General features: G+C 43.6%; 2 protein-coding genes across 3 annotated transcripts in view; both read right to left on the bottom strand.

Annotated features, from left to right (window-relative positions):
* paplna (papilin a, proteoglycan-like sulfated glycoprotein) overlaps nucleotides 1-1,382 on the bottom strand; it is a 26,307-nt gene extending 24,925 nt beyond the window's left edge. For both annotated transcript variants that reach the window (XM_042071277.1, XM_042071278.1), the window contains exon 1: nucleotides 1,128-1,382. The gene's annotated coding sequence lies outside the window, so the exon portion shown is untranslated. The remainder of the gene's footprint in view (nucleotides 1-1,127) is intronic.
* A 3,753-nt stretch (nucleotides 1,383-5,135) lies between these two features.
* psen1 (presenilin 1) lies at nucleotides 5,136-17,521 on the bottom strand. Its single transcript, XM_042071317.1, has 11 exons — nucleotides 17,319-17,521; nucleotides 16,524-16,603; nucleotides 14,708-15,006; nucleotides 13,297-13,438; nucleotides 12,671-12,738; nucleotides 12,129-12,349; nucleotides 10,402-10,500; nucleotides 10,009-10,092; nucleotides 8,963-9,133; nucleotides 7,286-7,404; nucleotides 5,136-6,626 (listed from the first exon to the last, which is right to left on the bottom strand). Exons 2-11 carry the CDS (start codon nucleotides 16,557-16,559, stop codon nucleotides 6,471-6,473), a joined length of 1,395 nt encoding a protein of 464 aa, XP_041927251.1. The 5' UTR covers nucleotides 16,560-16,603; nucleotides 17,319-17,521; the 3' UTR covers nucleotides 5,136-6,470.
* Nucleotides 17,522-18,146: the final 625 nt, after the last annotated feature.

Here is an 18,146-nt window from a genome sequence, read left to right as displayed (position 1 = left end):
AATCTAATTCCTTTTGATGAACAATTCATTGCATTTAATTGAATATACACGAAACAGTATGTTGTTGCAACCCCACTCCGATCTTAGACTATTTTCATTTCAGGCGCTTCATTGGTATAAATCCAGAGAGCGGGACAAAGGCCAAAATGGGCAAGGTTGTCTCCAAGAAGAAAGGTGTTATCATCCAGAAGAAGTCTTCTGCAGTCAATACACACGTCGCCATGTTTCTGAAGAATCTCATTGACTTGAATGGAACTTGATATAGACCGGTGAGCTCTTTAATCTCGCTCTCTTTGTTTTGACAATCTGACATTGACACATTAAGCCACAAGAGAACTGCTATTAACTTTATAAGCATTAGCTTGGAGTGTATACTGTACATTCCTGATTGTATAGTTTATTTATTATTCTGATTATAATTTCTTGCTGTTGTTTGACAGTGGCAACACTGGAATAATGCTGCAGGGAGGAACAGCGGCAACCAAAGTGATGGTCATCTCTACTGGATCCACAACAACTAAGATGTAAAAACACAAACCTACCTCACAGGACTATTTTAAGATGTAAAAACACATTTCCATTCCATATTTCAATTTTTTCCATTTTTTGAAAGTAGCAATATTCATGTTGACATTGCTCTTTGAAATAAAGGTATTTGATTTTGATTCTCTCTTAAGTTTTTATTGCTTTAACAGTGTGAATACAGAAATATACTGTATTTCTGATTTACAGACTACTACTGTAAAGCCAATTTACGGTATGGATACCGTCAAATTACGGTATATCGCTGGCGTCTTTGCTGCCAGCTCTTTACTGTAATTTATAGAAAAACAGAAATATACTGTTTTTATGGTTTACAGGCTACTACCGTAAAATCATTTTACATATAAATACCGTAAAAATAATGGTATACTGCTGGCGTCTCTGCTGCCAGCTCTTTACTGTTATTTTACAGGAATTTTTTTTACAGTGCACTTAATGTATCACTTAGGTCCGCTTTGCTGTGCAAAACTTGGGGTTAAAAGTACATCTCAATTCACCCAATTCATCATAAAAAGCTGTAGCCTATCAAAATTATAGTTCAGGAGGGAAAAGACTGACAAATATTAGCCGCTGACCAAACTTACCAGCGTTCAGAGCTGTCCTTTCTCTTCCCCTGTACACCTGGTCCGTTTTGCGCACTTGAGGCAGTTGGTCACGCTTTTGTAAGGTGGATTGTCTCTTGGCAAACAACAGTTACGTAAAACTCCCTTTCAGCGAAATCGTCTGAACAGTCAGATGGCCGTTCACTTCTGACAAGCAAGGGTCGATGTCAAGTCGATTTTCTCTCCCACGCCTCCAAAGAAAAATGAGATGGGTAGGAGACAACGTGTAGTGTTGAGCCTCCTCTGCGTAAGTCGACAAATCACGGCGTGCCCAACGCAATTATACTGTGGCGATGACTATAACGTGGAGACATTTTCGAGAGGCTGTAATTTCAGACAGTAAAAATAACTGTTAATGAACGTGTCCGTTTGTGAGTGTATGTCTACGGGGTGCGCACAAGATTTTCAATTTGTCGCCTTTTCCCTCGGTTGCAACGTCAGTAATTAAAAACAATATATGTTGTAATGAGAGGTTGATGAGATGGGAGTTCACCATATCTTTTAAGAAAGGTTAAGATGATACTTATTACAAACTAAGGGTTTTCTGGAAATAGGACCCTCAATTACAAATGATCGCAGTGGTTATAATACCTAGGCTCTCAACAAGTCTTTCACATGTAAACTATAATGCCATTCAAATCTAGACTTTTCTGGTCAGGCAGTGTTTGCATTAGACCAACTAATAATTTGAAACATCATACTATGTCATTTAAATCTGTCCCAAACTCCTAACGTCACACTTTTGCCAGTATATTAATTTTAAAAAATAGTTGTAAAACTGTAGATTTCTATGCTTGAAATAAATCTGCGGTTGGTCATTAGTATTAGGCCTATACTCCCATAAAACAAAGCACACAAACACAACTACATATCTCGTTTTTCTTTTTAGGCTAGAGAAACCTCAAGAGCCAGATTGACTCAAGGAAAACACCACTATATTTTTCCCAGACCGACTTCTTTTCCTTCCTTCTCATGAGGTGGGGTTTAAGGGAACAACATGGCCCCAGTAAGAAGCACCTCTTTCAGAATAAAAAACTAAAACTGCAATTATGGGTCACCAATTATAATGAGAGTGGATGAATGTAGCATTTCGTTTGGCTGCATGTTCAAGCCATTTCAGCTACAGTAAAATCAGCGCATTGCTGTTCAGTTCGCTGTTAGGGGTCTGCAGCCATTTACATTTGTGTTCACCTAGGTTCATGTATATCTCAGTGGTGCGGTCTCTAGCCTACAAGCATGTCACGGGTGAGAATAAAGGGAAAACAGGATGAGGTATTGTTATAACTCAAGTTGACCACCGGACAACCAATAAGCCCTCTACTTGAATTCTTTGAAAGGGTATGTTTACTTCTTGTTGGGCCACACTGAGCTTTTTTCATTTGACAGAATGTAAAGGTGAAGTTAATCTGACAGGACATTCTCTCTGTGTTCTTCTATACATGTGTGGCAAGTTATAACAGACAGTGTAGAAGTCTTGCTGTAAGAAAATACACAGATCTACAGATTGACAAATAATGTAGTTAAGTAGAGGTCATTTCTTCCAGAGGTCAGTCTTACAAATTCGAGTTGATTTGTCAGGATGTCTTCATATGGAGACTGGGCTCCCTACTTCATCATCAGCCAGGGATGACTCTCAAGTCAGCAATACTGTGGTTCTCTTCGTGAGAGCTCATCAGTAAAGTCTCCACTGTAAAGGCTACATAGACCTACAGATGTGTGTAATCCAATAAGAATAATAAATCCTTGTCAGAATAATACGGGCGATCCCATATTGATTCCTCCTCTTGTATTCTATACATTCATGATGTGCATGGGGACCTTTCAGGCCCCCCTATCCAGCTATAAACCACATTTTCCACATCCGTCTGTGAAAGAGTAAACCTCCAATCTTGCGACCTCACTCATTACAGTCTACCAAAGCTTTAAAAAGAAAACTGAACAGGGTGCATTTAAATTTTAACTTTGGAGTGATTCCGCTTGACACTGGTCTCCTCCTCCATCGGAAATGTACACAGACATACGTACCGTATGTACAGAAGATATATATACACATTACAAACACAACCCTCCATGTTGGCATACCACCCTACTTGTTTGCGTTAAACCAGTCTACCAAAACATTTTTTTTATATCCTTCCCCAGACTTGTTTTCATGCACTTTTCAAAAAACACATTCCCTCCTGTCTTGTGATGTCAATAGTCTTATATGTTCATTAGGATCTTCTCTTTTCCGATCTCCACCTCCTCCCTGTCGACACCATCCACCCCCCAATCCTTCTCCTGGGCCTCAGAGCTGCCGGCTAAGCTTCTGGGCTTGTCTCTCCTTTGCGTCGAAGGCGAACTTGGTCTCCTGCAGCTGCTCTATGATCTCCTTGGCCTCCTTCATGTCCATGGCCAGCTGCTCGTACTTCTGCGCTAGCTCCTGGTTCTCCCGACGCAGCTCCACAACCAGCTGGCTCAGCTCCTCGCTCTGCCGGCTACAGTGGAGCTTCAGCTGCTCCATCTCTGCCAGCGTCGCCTCCATGCGCTTGACCAGGCCTTCTAACTTGTCCTTGGACATGTCCGAGCTATGACGACGTGTCTTTTGGGACGAAATAGTGGCTGTTAGCGGTGGTGGCAAGGAGTGAGAATAACTCCGGCGCTGCTGGTGGTCAGACAAGTGGACAGAGAACGAATGAGCGGACTCTCCTTCCGTGTTCGATCACTGAGAGTCTAATCCCATGGTTCTCTGCGTGCCTCACCTGCTTTCACCTACACCCGAGCGTTTATTCTGAGTAATCTCCTTAGTGCAGCTATCCTGAGTACTGCTGCGTATGGAGCGTTGCTCCACCCGTCTGAGCAGCCATGGCTCACCTAATGGCCTTGAGAGTAAGGGATTAGGCTTCCCATACTCAAGAGAAACGGATTATACCTGCAACTCAATGGAACTGGCATAAATTGCACGGAGCCAAGTTGAGCAAGAATAGCTTTAACTATTTAGAGCATTGAGTGTAGGCTATATAAATCTTCTTAACCTTGTTATCCAACCGCACAAATGTCCAAAGCCAAAAAAAAAAAATCCAACTTAAGTCTCAACAGATACCTTTAAATGTCATTACGCATGTGACTTACAGATAGCAACAGGAATGAACCTCCAATTCGGGTAAGGCTTAAAAGAATTTAAGAGAATCCCCTTTGTGTTTCAGGCTATAGGTGAGGTAGATAATATGGGGACGAAAGAACCAGTGAGCGCACAACCATGGCATACATTTGGGCATAGTGGACACATCACAATGAAGTCACCATCAGGGCCTAGTAGGCCAGGCAGTCCCCATGGCGACAGTTAATGCCTCCTGAGTTCTGGGCAGCGTGCCAGGTCCTCTCAGCCAGCCATTTGGCAGAGTGCGGGGACACGGAATGCCAGAGGACCAATATTCCATGGAATTCCCACGTTTCCCACCACCAAGAGACGTCCGTTGCATCAAAACAAGACTGAGCAGCATGAAGCATGGACAAGGGAATGTAGACATTGGGAACTTCACTCCCCGAACTGTGAATAATTGGGCTGTCTATGCATTCACACACTTTATTCATTAAGGCACACACACACACACACACACACCTTTCTGATGTGTATTCAGAGAAAATGCATTCAATATGTCCATTAAGTAAGTATAGTGTCAGTGACCATCAATCATATTGCCCTGATGGATTCAGCTGTTCTATAGAAAGGAAAAAGTGCATCCATTTTACCTAACCATGGGTGAACATGAGATCTTGGAAATCACTGTGGTTATGTCACCTGACCAGTGCCTTATACACGCTCTCTAACATACGGACACAGCCATGCGGTAGACTACACAGTAGGGTCAGTGTAGTGGACTGCTCTGACAGCCACAATGTGACTGTCCTAAGGTCACACGTGCGCAGCCTGACAGGAAATAATCAGTGAGGACTCACGCCAGACCATGCTGGTCAGACTGGTCAAAAGAGAGCACTGGGAGACAAGGAGACGATTCAGACAGAACAGTGAAGCAACACTGCTCAGTCACATTTCTCATTTATTCCACAACATCCTGAAAATTATACAAACCAATAATAATTAAAAAAAAACAGTGTTTGCCTTTTCTTCGTGTTTTTTTGTTTTTTTTTTACAAAATTCCCTAAAATAATTCCATGAATTCATCTTGATGCCCATGTCTACTAGGAGAAGAATCAGCCTGTCACCAAGAGAATAACTGTACCAGCAAACAAACAAACAAAAAAACCAACAAAAATAAAAGTCAATAACAAACAAAAAAAGAAAAAATCACAGCATCAAGCATTACATAATCCTAACCAAAACAAAAGGAAAAAAAACTTTGGTGCAGGTTCACGTTCTCTCAGTTATGGGCAGTTAATTTTGGTCACTTGGAAGGACTCGATGTACGGGTACATTCCATATGGTCACCTCCACATGGTTTCTCAAAAGCAGCTGTGTCTGCTAAGCTCCGGACCACAATGCATCTGTGATCAGCATGTGACGTTGAGGATTCGGAAGTGTGAGAAGGCTTAAAAAAGTACCAAAACACCACATTTGATGTCTGTGGTCGTCTTTCTATATCCATTCATATTCAAACCAACATCAGTCCCATTCAGGAAAACCACTTGCTGGCAAAGCCATAGCCATTCCCAGAGGACTTTGGTTTAGAACTCTCCTTAATATATGAGCAGGCAAACAACCAGCAGAGACTATGGCATCTTTTACCAGTGTTGGGCAATGAAGCAAGCACCGATTCCAAAGAGTAATTAAAAGCAAAAATTGGAATAAAAAAAAAAAAAAAAAAACATGAATATTCAACAAAGGTGCATAATAATTATCCAGTTATTACAATAACAGAAGAAAATGTTAAAGGACCACAAATCAGTAATTCTCTTTTTTAAGTGGTAAGCTTTTCTTTTAAGAGGTAAAAAAAGTTGTTGACGTGTTTTTTGTTGTTGTTAGAGAGATAACGCCTTAGAGCATCATTCCTGCTGCCCCTGCAAAGGCCGCTGGCTGACCAGAGAAGTGCCTCTCTGATGGTTTTGTACGAGGATCTCACCGTGATGAAGCAAATCACAACAAGTACCAAGTCTCAACCAAAACATTAAAAAAAAAAAAAAAAAAAAAGTTATAAGGTGAAAAAAGGTCCAGTTTAATCACGCATCCAGCAGGGAGGCGGGGGCAGTCTCCTTTACCCAATAGTCCCTGGTGAGGCCAGAAAAAGGCCCTGAGTGGTGTGCGTGTGTGTGGATGTGTTTAGTGTGTGTGGATGTGTTTACATGGGTGGGTATGAGCGTGGTGGTGAGACCGAGTCCCAGGTCCTGTCATATATAGAACTGGTGCATGGCCAGCTGGTCCATGAAGGGCCGTACCAGGTTGTCTGTGGCGAAGTAGAAGACCAAGCCGAACGTGATGGAGATGGGCAGGGCGGGCAGCGCCTTCTTAAAGATGGCCAGCAGGAGCAGAGTCAGACACAGTCCCTGGGAGGAGAGGGGAGATGAGTGAGAGGGTCAGCATGCTTGTACAGGGTTCCCACTCTAAGCCAATTGTAACATTCCATGACTTTTCCCTGACAAAAAAAAACTGAATTTCCATGACTTACTATATAATGAATGGTACCTTTTACCGACCAATGATTTCAGAGCACCCGTGTAGCAGCAAACAGTCTTTTACTATTTTAGAGCGGGAGATTGAATAAACACAGTTGCGATACTCAAGCAAGCAGTAAAGCTAATAAGCAAATAATAGACAAATTCTGCGTAGAAAATATATTTGTATTAATGTGTTTTGGCAAGAAAATGATAAACTGCTACAACAAAATTCCCTGATATTCCATGACTTTGCCCCAAAAATGATAAAAAAAAAATCCCTGACTTTCCTTGTCTGGAATAGACTTTCTAAAATTTCATGATGTTCCAGAAATTCCATGACCCGTGGGAACCCTGCTCGTAAGATTCTTTGGTAGCTCTCTGACGGACGATCTCTGAGCTCCCTCTTTGTATGTGATGTAGGAGAAGAGCATCGTCCCAAAGTTAGACACTTTGAGAAGAACAGGTCTAAATCTGGCATGGGAATGAGAATCAAATGTGTGAATGGTGCAGTGGGGCCAGTGTGGCGGTGTGCTGAGCAGCTGACTTACGATAAGGATGGCCACAAAGCAGGCCAGAGTGGTGTTCCAGTCCCCACTGGCTGCGGCTGACGCCTTCCCCACCAGCATGCTGTAAAAGATGAAGTCTCCAAGACCAAGCTTCACGCCCCCTGGAAACACACACACAAAACACAAGAGTCAACACACGTATGTGCATGCACGCACATGGGACACGGACGGACACACACACACACTCACAGAAGAGTGAGCACACGCAAGTGCACGCACGCACATGGACAGAGACACACACACACACACAAAAGTGAAAACCCCTTCGTTAACCCCACAGCTGGAGAGCCCGTTTGTCCTTAATTACTGAGCAAACTTCGAAACGTTGGTGTGTGTGTGTGTGTGTGTGAGTGTGAGTGTGAGTGTGAGTGTGTGTGTGTGTGTGTGTGTGTGTGTGTGTGTGTGACGGAGTGTGTGTGTGTGTGGAGAGCATTTTACAGAGGCTTTGCTGGGGAGGCGAGGCCCTGGCTGTAAGTACAGAGGATTGAAAGGCCCGTCATTTTCCTGGCCGATGATGCCCTAATCAGGTCTTTTAATGGCTGCCACTGGGTGTTTCTGGCTTTCCATCATGCCGACACGTGCATGGACTCCAAACGCACAGGCTCCCGCCACACACACACACACACACACACACACACACAGCGCCAAAGGCATCATAAAAATACCTCAAAAGCAGAGGATGATGAAAGGTAGCGGGACAGGCTGAGTAAGGAGGAGAAGAAAGATGGTGGCAGACAAACTGAGACTTGAGGACATGATTACACCCTGAGAGTGCCTCATTTTGGCCACCGCATCCACAGCACTCACACATGCTGGAGACAGACAGACACCAACCTGTCTAACTCAGCAGCTCTACTGGTTTTAGAAATAGTGAACAGGCATTTAAAGGGGGGGGGGGGGGGGGCGGCAACAAAGCTACTAATTCAACTGAATGCACATTTTACTATACATCTTTATCTGTAATTTCTAATTTAGCATTGCATAGTGTTTACTTACATGTAGCAACATCGTTATACAGTCATGCATTACCAATATTGCACATAGCTCTGGGTAAAACCAAATGTGTGATGTGTCCCTTTATAGTAATGATTCTGGGGCCTAATGGAGATATATAGATCTGGAGATTGTGAGGAAGTACCGCCCCCATTTACTTTGATGGCTGATGCTATGCTTATGTTCCTATTCTGCTGCTTTCAGGTGATGACATTTTTGATGTTCCTTTCCTTCCTCCTCAACCACCAGCAGTTTGCTGTCCCTTGGTCCAGGGGGTACGCTCTGTCCCTGCCTCTGTCCAAAGCGTAGGCTCAAGACCTGGACCCAGGACTGGACAAACGCCATAGACTCTTTCTTTATCTGTATAGCGATTATCATTTGTAAATCCAATCTCATGTTCACTTTTACTCCTGGTTCCTGAGTGTCTCTGGTTGAAATGATATTTTCTGCATAAACTGTTCGCAAACCTCTGGGGCGCAGCGGCAAAGCTGCAAAACTCCTGGCCGACTTTGTATGACTATGCTGATTACATTTTGTCTAGTCAGCCTTGTGGGCCTTCTGGAAACAGACCAAAGGGTATAAGAAGCTCCCCGCTGGGTCTAACCAGCAATCTGCGCTTTGTCCCTTTTCATTTTTCGGATATATTCGTCCTTGCACAGCACTCACTCTCCTCGTCGTCGTCATCGGCGGGCGGCCGCGCCGAAGGCATCTGCTGGATCTCGCGCCGCGTATCGTCCGTGGACTGCAGCGGGCCCAGCTGCTGCTCCTGGTGCCCCACCCAGGTCGTGGTGAAGCCGCCGTCGTCCTCTCCCGGGCTGCTGGGTGTCATCGGCACGGCTGGAGAAGCAGGGACACTCGAGTCAGTCAAGTCAAGAAGCAAATCAACAGCAGGGAGAGCTATGATAATGTGTTAGCGTTTGTTGAGTATGGCACATGGAAACAGCTGTAATTAATCGCAAAGCGTGATGTGATGACGCTATTGTACAGATCTGTGAAAATGAATTTCCCCACGAGGAAAATAAACCAACTGACTGACTAACTAACTAACTAACTAACTGACCAATTGCATCATAGTGAGGAACTTGATTATAAACAACAGCTAAACTGATGGTTTGAAAATCAAAGCTAAATTGCAGTAAAATGCTTGTAATATGTCGATGTGAAATACTGAACTAAGCTATTGCTGGCTGCAGCAGACCTGCAGCTCGTGAGGCTTTAGAACTGCTGCACAGCCTCAAGATATACACAGGCAAGATTTATGAAGATATTGTGATAGATAACGTCAATATCAAATAGACATGTTATTCTTACTGATTCAAACCAATGTCAGACGTGAAAAACATCCAGACTTGGAACACGTTTTTCGTTTTCTTTAGCGAGAAAGAGTTAGGACGCGGAGTTAAGTGGAAGATGTCCACACGTGCGCCTCGAGCAAAACCCAGAGTGCAGTCTGGACATGCTCAGTCATGCTCACATGCTCTGGCAAGGCTCCTGTGCTGATGTTGCATGTCGTCTGCCAGAACTCTGCCAGCTTGTTCTGGCACAGGAAGGTGCTATAGATCGCATGCAGCATCTAATCTGAGAGTGGGAGCCATGTTTGTGTGCATTGTGGGAGCCATGTTTGTGTGCACTGTGGGTGCCATGTTTGTGTGCATTGTTTTCATGCTCTTGGCGTTTGTTTTTCACTCTAGCTGGATGGTCAGCAGACTCACCCTGACTCTCGGGCTGAGGGGGCGTGCTGGAATTATTCTTGGTCTCCACGTTGTCGGCCATACCCACCAGCCATACCATGGTCGCTGGCAGAAGACCACAAAACAATACAATTAGAACACACATTTATACTCCAAATTTCGGTTTGGGGGTCAAGACTTTTTACTACAACCACACACAATTCAAAACACATTTTTATTTTTCCGGTTAAAAGCGACCCATCCTGTGTGAATGCCAAGGAGCAGTTGAGTTGAGCATATTCTATTCTGGTCCCACACAGATAAACCTCCCCTGCTGGACCTGCCCTTGAGGGAGAGGGAGCGAGGGAGGGAGGGAGGGAGGAAGAGAGGGAGGGACGGAGAGAAAGAGAGAGAGAATAGGCATGGAGGACTTACAGGAGTAAATGAGAGCGGGAAAGATGGCCTCATTCCTCTCCTGCGCCGTCTCGACCAGAATCCGCAGCGGCCCTTTAGGACACAGCACCGCCAAGAGATCTGTGAGAGGGAAACAGAGAGTACTTTAATCAGATGAACGACACCAAATCTTTGTGCCTTAGTCAACTGGATAGAAAAACATGGTTAATGTTCCATGGTTAATCTTAATCTGATTTTAGTCTGCACACTATTTAATGACATGCTTCAGAATGGTTGTTAGCCATAATCTTCGAGTACTCAATGATCCATGAAGTCCCGTACGACTCAAACGAGAGTTCAGGCAGCCTCGGCTTATACATGGAGACAAACTCCTACAGGTTACCCAAAAGACACTCAGCAATAGATTTGTGGGGAATGAAAGCTACACCAAAGCTTTGTCTTGCTCCCGAGTGTTTTCTATCAACATCCTACAGCTGCACTTTCCGCCCAGAGATGTCATCTAAATATATCACCAGCACATTCCTCTGTGACCAAACACACACAGTGTCGTCCCCCTGACTTTGTGGCCAAATCTGAAGAGCCCCACATTGTGTGTTCTTCCAGGAAATCTGGTGGAGACCCAAGACATCTTTCCTCACTTTCAAGTTCCTCTGGCCACTCGAGCGTCTCTCTCGTCTGTCCTTCCTGTTTGTGTGCCAAGATCCTTCCTTTACAAAACACATCTGACTCTGGCCTGGCCAGCTGAAACATTCTTTCTGATCCTCACACTTATTTGATAACACCCTCTTTGATCTACTGTTTATGCTAGAACTGGATATGATTCTGCAGCATTTGTCTGAACTGTTTGCGGGTGAGCTTACAGCAGCCAGAAGCAGTATCTACCATAATGTATAGTGCCACACTAGAAAGACTTGTGTTAACTCCGAAGGGATCACACTTGTTAGTGAAGCATTTCCTCAAATGTTACACAAACACACCTAATATGGCAACTCAGGATTGTGAGATCTCAGTGGATACAGAGATTCAAGAACATTCAGAATTATCAATGTCAAACCACTGTAACAACAAAGTCTGAACCAGGCTCAACATGTCAGTACACAAAACGTACAAAAAAGATGTAGACAAGCACACACATGAAACTTTTTGTTTTTCGTGGCCTAGACGTTTTTTCGGCACTTTGATTACATTTTTGATATCATACAGCCCTTGTGTGCAGTCTCTTCTTTTTCTGTATTTTGACTGAACGTTCTTGGAGCTACGCTCTGGGCAAAACATGTTAGACTGAAGGCGCAAAGGCCACCTCTACTCGCAGTACACAAAGCAAGGCAATAATCCAACTTGTGCACTAGAGGATTAAAATATCATTTCTGGAATTTTGTTTACTTCGGAGAAAATTTCCCCAAAAAGTGCTAGTCTTAGACAGCTCATCAAAGCAGAGTGACTGTGTCTCTTGAGGGGCGTATGGCTCTGGAGGGCATTCAATACCATTAAATGTTTAATGTCAATAAGTTGTTCAACACTCTGTAAATAAAGTTGACTGGTATTCAGCAGACCCTCGCAACAGTGGGTCCAGGAATCAAACCCAGGCAGACCAACTGTCAGGTGGTAACAGTCCCGCTGCCCCACTACAGCCGTACATACATTACAGTGATACATCAATTACACTGTATATCAAGCTGAAAGAGAAGCCTCTGAGAGGTTGTGTGTTGTGTTGTGTTGTGTTGTGTTGTGTTGTGTTGTGGACCCACCGTAGACAGAGATGACCGCTAGGATGAGCCAGGCTGTCCACTCAGGAAGGTACTTGATGAAAACTAGCGCCATGAGCGCACTGATCATGATGAGATAGGCCTGCTGCAGACGCAGAGGACCCTTCCAGTGGATGCAGATCATGCCCACCACACCGAAGTTCCAGATGATCAGTGCCAGTGTGATGTAGTCCATGGCCACGTTGTACGTCTTGAACACCTCCCTGAGTGGAGGACCAGAAGAACCATTAGATACATGTGCCTGGCTGGAGAGCATTACACACACATGTACAAAGAGCATGGGGCAATTCCGCACAAAACGGTCACGTCCATAACGCCAACACAATGCCATGGTATGGTATGATGTGAATGATGATTACTTGAAACTTGAGCATTCACTCTTCTCGGTTGTAGAACTTACATGAAAAACTTTTCACATAATCATTTGCATCATACAAATACCATGGCATTTAGTTGGCGTTATAGATGTGACAGTTTTGCGTGGAATTGCCCCATGGCTGATGAGGTGCAGCGTGAGCTCATACCCCAGGTAGATGAAGGAGAAGAAGAACAACAGGAGGAGGGAGGAGATGAACAGCCATCCGTGGATCACCTGGTAAGAAACCAGCCCATAGGAGCATGAGCATTGTTGTTGGACTGATGAAAATGTCCTGTTTCTGTATCCTCAATGTTTTAAATTCTGTTGCATGTCTGGGTTGGTTTTATTGTTATTTATTGTTGTCTGCGGTTAATGTTCACTGTGGCTTCCTTGAGTGCAAGACAAATTCCCTTCTGGGCAATAAAGTTTCATTCATTCATTAGTACTTTATTTACAAAACACTTCCACCTAACCTGTGTGGTGTGGAGAGTGTACAATACACCAGCATGTCTACTTCTGACTGAATCCAAGTCAAACCACCTAAGCTAAAGAACATTTAACATACGTTTCTTTGAAAGTGTAAGTATATACCTTTGGAAACTATACGAGTGCAGTATATATGCATGTACCCAACGTTAAAAATACTTTTACTGTGAACACCCTTCATAATGGCTACAATAATCAGTAGGGGAGGGTGGCGCAACCAATGGGAAACCACTAAGCCACATATAATAAGCCCTTTGCAGCAACAGCCTCACCCGTAGGGCCTGGCTGCGGCTTGCTTGGCCCTACCTTGTAGCAGCGGTACTTGTAGAGTACCACCAGCACCAGCGTCATGACAACAATGACTGTGATCATGATGGAGGCGTTGAGGATGGAGTTGATGGCCCGCTGACCTACGGTGTCTGTGTCCTCTCGGAACGGGGTGTATAGCCTGCAGGCAGACAAGTACAAATGATGACAGACTCAAAACATGGTTACCCACAAGCCACTGCTCAATCACCCACCTAACAAGACAACCAAACTCAATAAACAAAAAGAATCTGGGTGTTGCAAGAAGTGTGGCCACATCAGACACAACATTTAGAAAATGAATGGCATGTTTCAAAGGACACTGAGCCATTTAAAACAAATCCAGCGTATGGCAACTTAAACTAAAGCCCGTAATTTGAGTGCAACCCAATCTCTTCCATCACTAACCCCTGACAAGAACTAGTTTTCTTTTCTTGCTACTAAACACCACCATCTAGTGGTTCAACTGGACACCTACATGAATAATACTGACCAATCACTCCTAACCTGTGTTCTCATGGCTGTGCCAAAACTGTGCCTTTTCCAAACCGGAGTCTACCACCCCCACTCTGTTAGTGAACTCCATTTTATTGTGACGTTCAAGACTGTGGAGGGCATTCTCATGATGAGGTAGGGTTTAAAACAGTTTTGATACAACTTTGGGATGCCCCCGACTCGAAAGGGAAATTGAAGTCAAATCGATCGTCGTTTTCAGTCGTTTTCATTGTATAATAACCAATAAAATAAATATTTAAAAAGCCATAAAACACACGTTGTGGATACCCTGGATGTCTTCCCTCTTCACTCACAATCTTGTGGGTGGAGCTGCAGTTAAGGTGTGTAAGCTAGTCCCATACATGTTGATATTACACAGGTCTACTTTATTTCCATCTTCTGCATTTTACTACTTATGCTGCTCATATCAGTTTCACTGTTATGATGTAAATTACGCTTTAATTACCAAATCCTGCTATGCAGACCTAAAAACAACTGACAAGTTGAGTTCAGGTGCTGTACCCAGTGCACGGAGACAGAAAAACTGTTGCACATGCTTGTTAAGTGAGCATCGATGCAGACCCGCTTTTTAGGTCATTATAGCGACCATCCCTAACTATTTCCCTGCACATCGGTTTCAGATGGCACTTAATGTGGCGGACCCTCTGGGGAACGCACAAACAGAGTGGAAGTGTGTATGGCGAGGGTGTAGGTCCTAGCTTGGAAAAGGCCCTTTAAGAATTTCACACCATGACCATACCATTATGCCTAATCCTGAGGCAGCATAATTCTTATGAGCTCAAAAAAGTGTATTGTACATTATTGTGTCTCTCCTTCACTCTCTCTCTAATAGACACACACACACACACACACACACACACACACACACACAGACATAAACCGAGGTTCCACTCACAGCTGCTGTCCATCATTTTGCGTGTAGAAACTGACAGACTTGATGGTGGCCACGACGACCACCATGCAGAGCGTGACAGGCACGAAGAGCATGATGACGTGCTTGGCTCCATACTTGAGAGTCAGTTCCTCATCCTCATCATCCTCGCTGTCGGTGACCACATGCGCGGGAGGCGCCCGCGGAGCCGTGGGCGGTTGCCCGTTGAGCTCTGTCTCCCCTCTAGTGCCGTTGTCCGCCGTGGCCCTGGTGGTCCCTGCATCGCGGCGCTGCCGCAGCTCCCCCTGTGGTCTTTCTACCTGCTGTTTTGTATGGAGACATCAGTTATGAAAGAAGCAATAGATGGATAGACGCACAGAACGAGGCGAGACGAGGTGAAAAGAGGAAGAGGAGACCGAACGGGAATGTGAGGGCAAACAAAGACAAGGAGAAACAATACAAACAAAGACTTGTATTGTAGGGTTTCAGGGGATGTTCAGAGTCAATTTGTGCTCTCTCTGTCTCTAGTCTTGTCACTTGCTATCTAGAAACCAGGGTGAGTGTCGTTAAGGACGCAGTTTCACCTATTCCTTAGCATCCCCAAAACCATTCTCTGAGCAACACTACACTGCATGCGTTGGAAAGATCATTCGACAGAGAATACTTAACGATCTGTAGCTCTATGCAACACAATGCTATCTCAAAAGCCTTAGCTGACAAGCAAGTCAGGGCATGGTACTGCCAGATCCTTCCACTGTAGTCACTACCTACAGTTTCTAACACACCTGATTATGTTCAACTGGGGTCATTCCACGTCAATTCAACCAGGGCCCACGCACTTAGGTCTCAAAAAATTCTGAAAAAATTACCAGGTGTATGTTACCCAGGAGACACACTGTAAAATTACTCTTATGTAAGATCAATACTTTCCAAGATACAGCCAGTTTTACAGGGGGAGGGGGGTGTCGATTTTGTTCGGCCTCTTTTTTTTGCCAAAGTTCACAAGCCCACAGCGCAAGAACTAAACCATGTAAGAGGCTCAAATTTTGCATGCTGGTACATAAATAGGAATAGTATGTAGCAAAATCGTCATGTTTGGTCTGGATAATCCTGCATGGGCATAGCTGTCTCTCAAAGTTGATACAAATTTTATTGGAGTTTTTGGCTGGGCTCTGTTTAAACCTTCAGAAGACATATTTGTACTCAACATAGGCTCTTGATTTATTTTCCTTACTGAGATAAGTAGAAACACTCTCACAAAAAACAATGAACAGAAAATAAATTCCTTCAGCAGACTTTACAAGTCTAAAAAATCATTTTGGTTCTCATTTTCAGAGCACCCAAACACCTTGTGGGAATATACAAAGATTTTTTAAATATTTTTTTCTTTATTCTCTATGATCTTTTCTTTTCAAAAACACCAATTTGACTTGTCTTATGCAAATCTTTCTTTTTCACTTTCCACCCTGAACATGGGCAAAATGCATCATTAACATCAATATGTTTTGTATAGAGCTACCACAGGTTACTCTATACAACCACAGGTGGCAGTGTGGTGACTATATAAAACATATTGATGTTGGTAAGCATGGTGGGAGAAGAGAGAAAAATTATACACCAGCCTAAAGTTGAGGTAGATGTCTGTGACTCAAAATATTCACTTAGTTTCTCAAAAACATTTGAAGAGAAACCCTACCCTTTGTTAATGTACAAAGGACAAGGACAGTTAATGGAGGGCTAGCAGCTATAGCCTTATCCTTGCCCATAATCACAAAGCATAAACAGGTGTTTCCCTGCCAGGCATGCTAAAGGTATGAGAAAAGTGATGACAGCTACTCACGTCATTGTTCTCACAAACATTCACATTGTCAGCCATTGGTGCACTGCATAGATTCTGGCCCACATAGACAAACTCCTTCCCTGGAGAAAAAGCAGAGTGGCAAAAGAAAATATTATGATTTTCATTTGTATGTATGACAATAGCGATCTAGCCAAGCCGTGTTAACCTTATTATTTACCTGGGCAACTGCCTATAATAGCACACGACAATGACCAAAGTTGAATTCTGATATCATTGGCTATTTGATCACAGGATTTCACGCTCTAATCCAAATTTACCGCTAACATTTCTAGTAGCTCATCTTAGCTAACATAACTAAAACCTAGCATCAGTTCAACTCAGTCGGTTCGTTGACGTTCAGCAAATTAACTATGGGGTCAACTAAATGAAATCCCCACTGTGACTCTACAGACCATTGCCAGTAACCAAACATTAATATTGGCTCATTCGGCATTGGATACGTCGCTAGCTAGCTATTGTACCAATCAACCACCAAGCTAACGTAGCCAGACACAATAAAATGCTTGCTAGCTTTGGTTGATATCGTATACAATGCATTAGCTAACAGTATGGTGTGGATTTCTGGCTTTACAACTGTGAAATCCGTATTACCTATGTACGTGGGTCTCACACAATGGCAAGCGACACATATCTCAACTTCAGCTTTCGCTAGTCTTTCAGTCAGACCTTGGTAGCGGTACTATCGCCAGTGTATAAGCTAGCTAGTTAGCATGGCTAGCTCTAGCTGTTAACGTTAGCATGTTTATTCTGTCGAATAAGCTGTTTCACTCTTACCCTAGAATCACAGACAAAGAGCCTCGCGAACGGAAGTTTTCTTTTTCGGGTTGTTTTGAATTATCTCCAGGGTGCATTAATGTTAAGATGGTTGAACTTCAGCAATTGTTACCATTTGTTTTACATTAACCAACTCGAGTACACATCTCCCATCCGGCTAATGGACTTCCTCCTCCGCCCACCGTCACCGACCAAGAAACAAAGGTGTGTTCAGTGGGCTGGGTCCAGATCAGAAAACTGGGATAACAGTGTTCTTTATGGGCACTGAAACGTAAAGAAACAAAGCTAAACAAATAGCCTACTTTAAATAAAATAATGTGATATTGCCTACAATATATTTATGCTACAGACCTGAAAGTGTGTAAGTAATTAATTAATTCGATGATCATCAAACAATTTGGCCCTTTAATTCTCACTTGCAGTTTAGTGTCCCTGCTTTATGAGTGTACACTTAAACAGTTACAGTTACAAACAGCAATAGCATTTGAACCCTGACCCCCAAAGCATGAAGGCACACAGCGCACTCTCTAGAGTAGAGACAGTGAAACAGCCAACAGCACCTGACTGCATGTTGTGCTGACAACACAGAAGACCAAGGAGATCAGGACAGGACACCATAAGTGGAGCTGTAGTGTGTTTCATGCTACAAGTTCCATGTCTCAGATTATCTCTGGTCTCCAAACTCCTACATTCTTTAGTTCCCAAGGAGCCTTGAGAAAACTCTCAGGACACTGTTTACCACTGTAGACTACTGACAGTATAGACTACTCACAAACTGTATGTCGGTCCGGTCTGGAAATAGCATCATGCATTGATGGCTATGCATTG

Source organism: Alosa sapidissima, chromosome 19, assembly GCF_018492685.1.
Source record: "Alosa sapidissima isolate fAloSap1 chromosome 19, fAloSap1.pri, whole genome shotgun sequence".
In the NCBI taxonomy this organism is placed as follows: Eukaryota; Metazoa; Chordata; class Actinopteri; order Clupeiformes; family Clupeidae; genus Alosa; species Alosa sapidissima.
This window is presented reverse-complemented; position numbering and strand designations above follow the sequence as displayed.

Coding starts and splice junctions, on each gene's coding strand:
- psen1 (XM_042071317.1), bottom strand. CDS start 16,559: ATGGCTGACAATGTGAATGTTTGTGAGAACAATGAC. Junction 12,739..13,296: donor ACAAGTACCGCTGCTACAAG/GTAGGGCCAAGC, acceptor GTTTCTTACCAG/GTGATCCACGGATGGCTGTT. Junction 9,134..10,008: donor CCCTCAGCCCGAGAGTCAGG/GTGAGTCTGCTG, acceptor CTGCTTCTCCAG/CCGTGCCGATGACACCCAGC.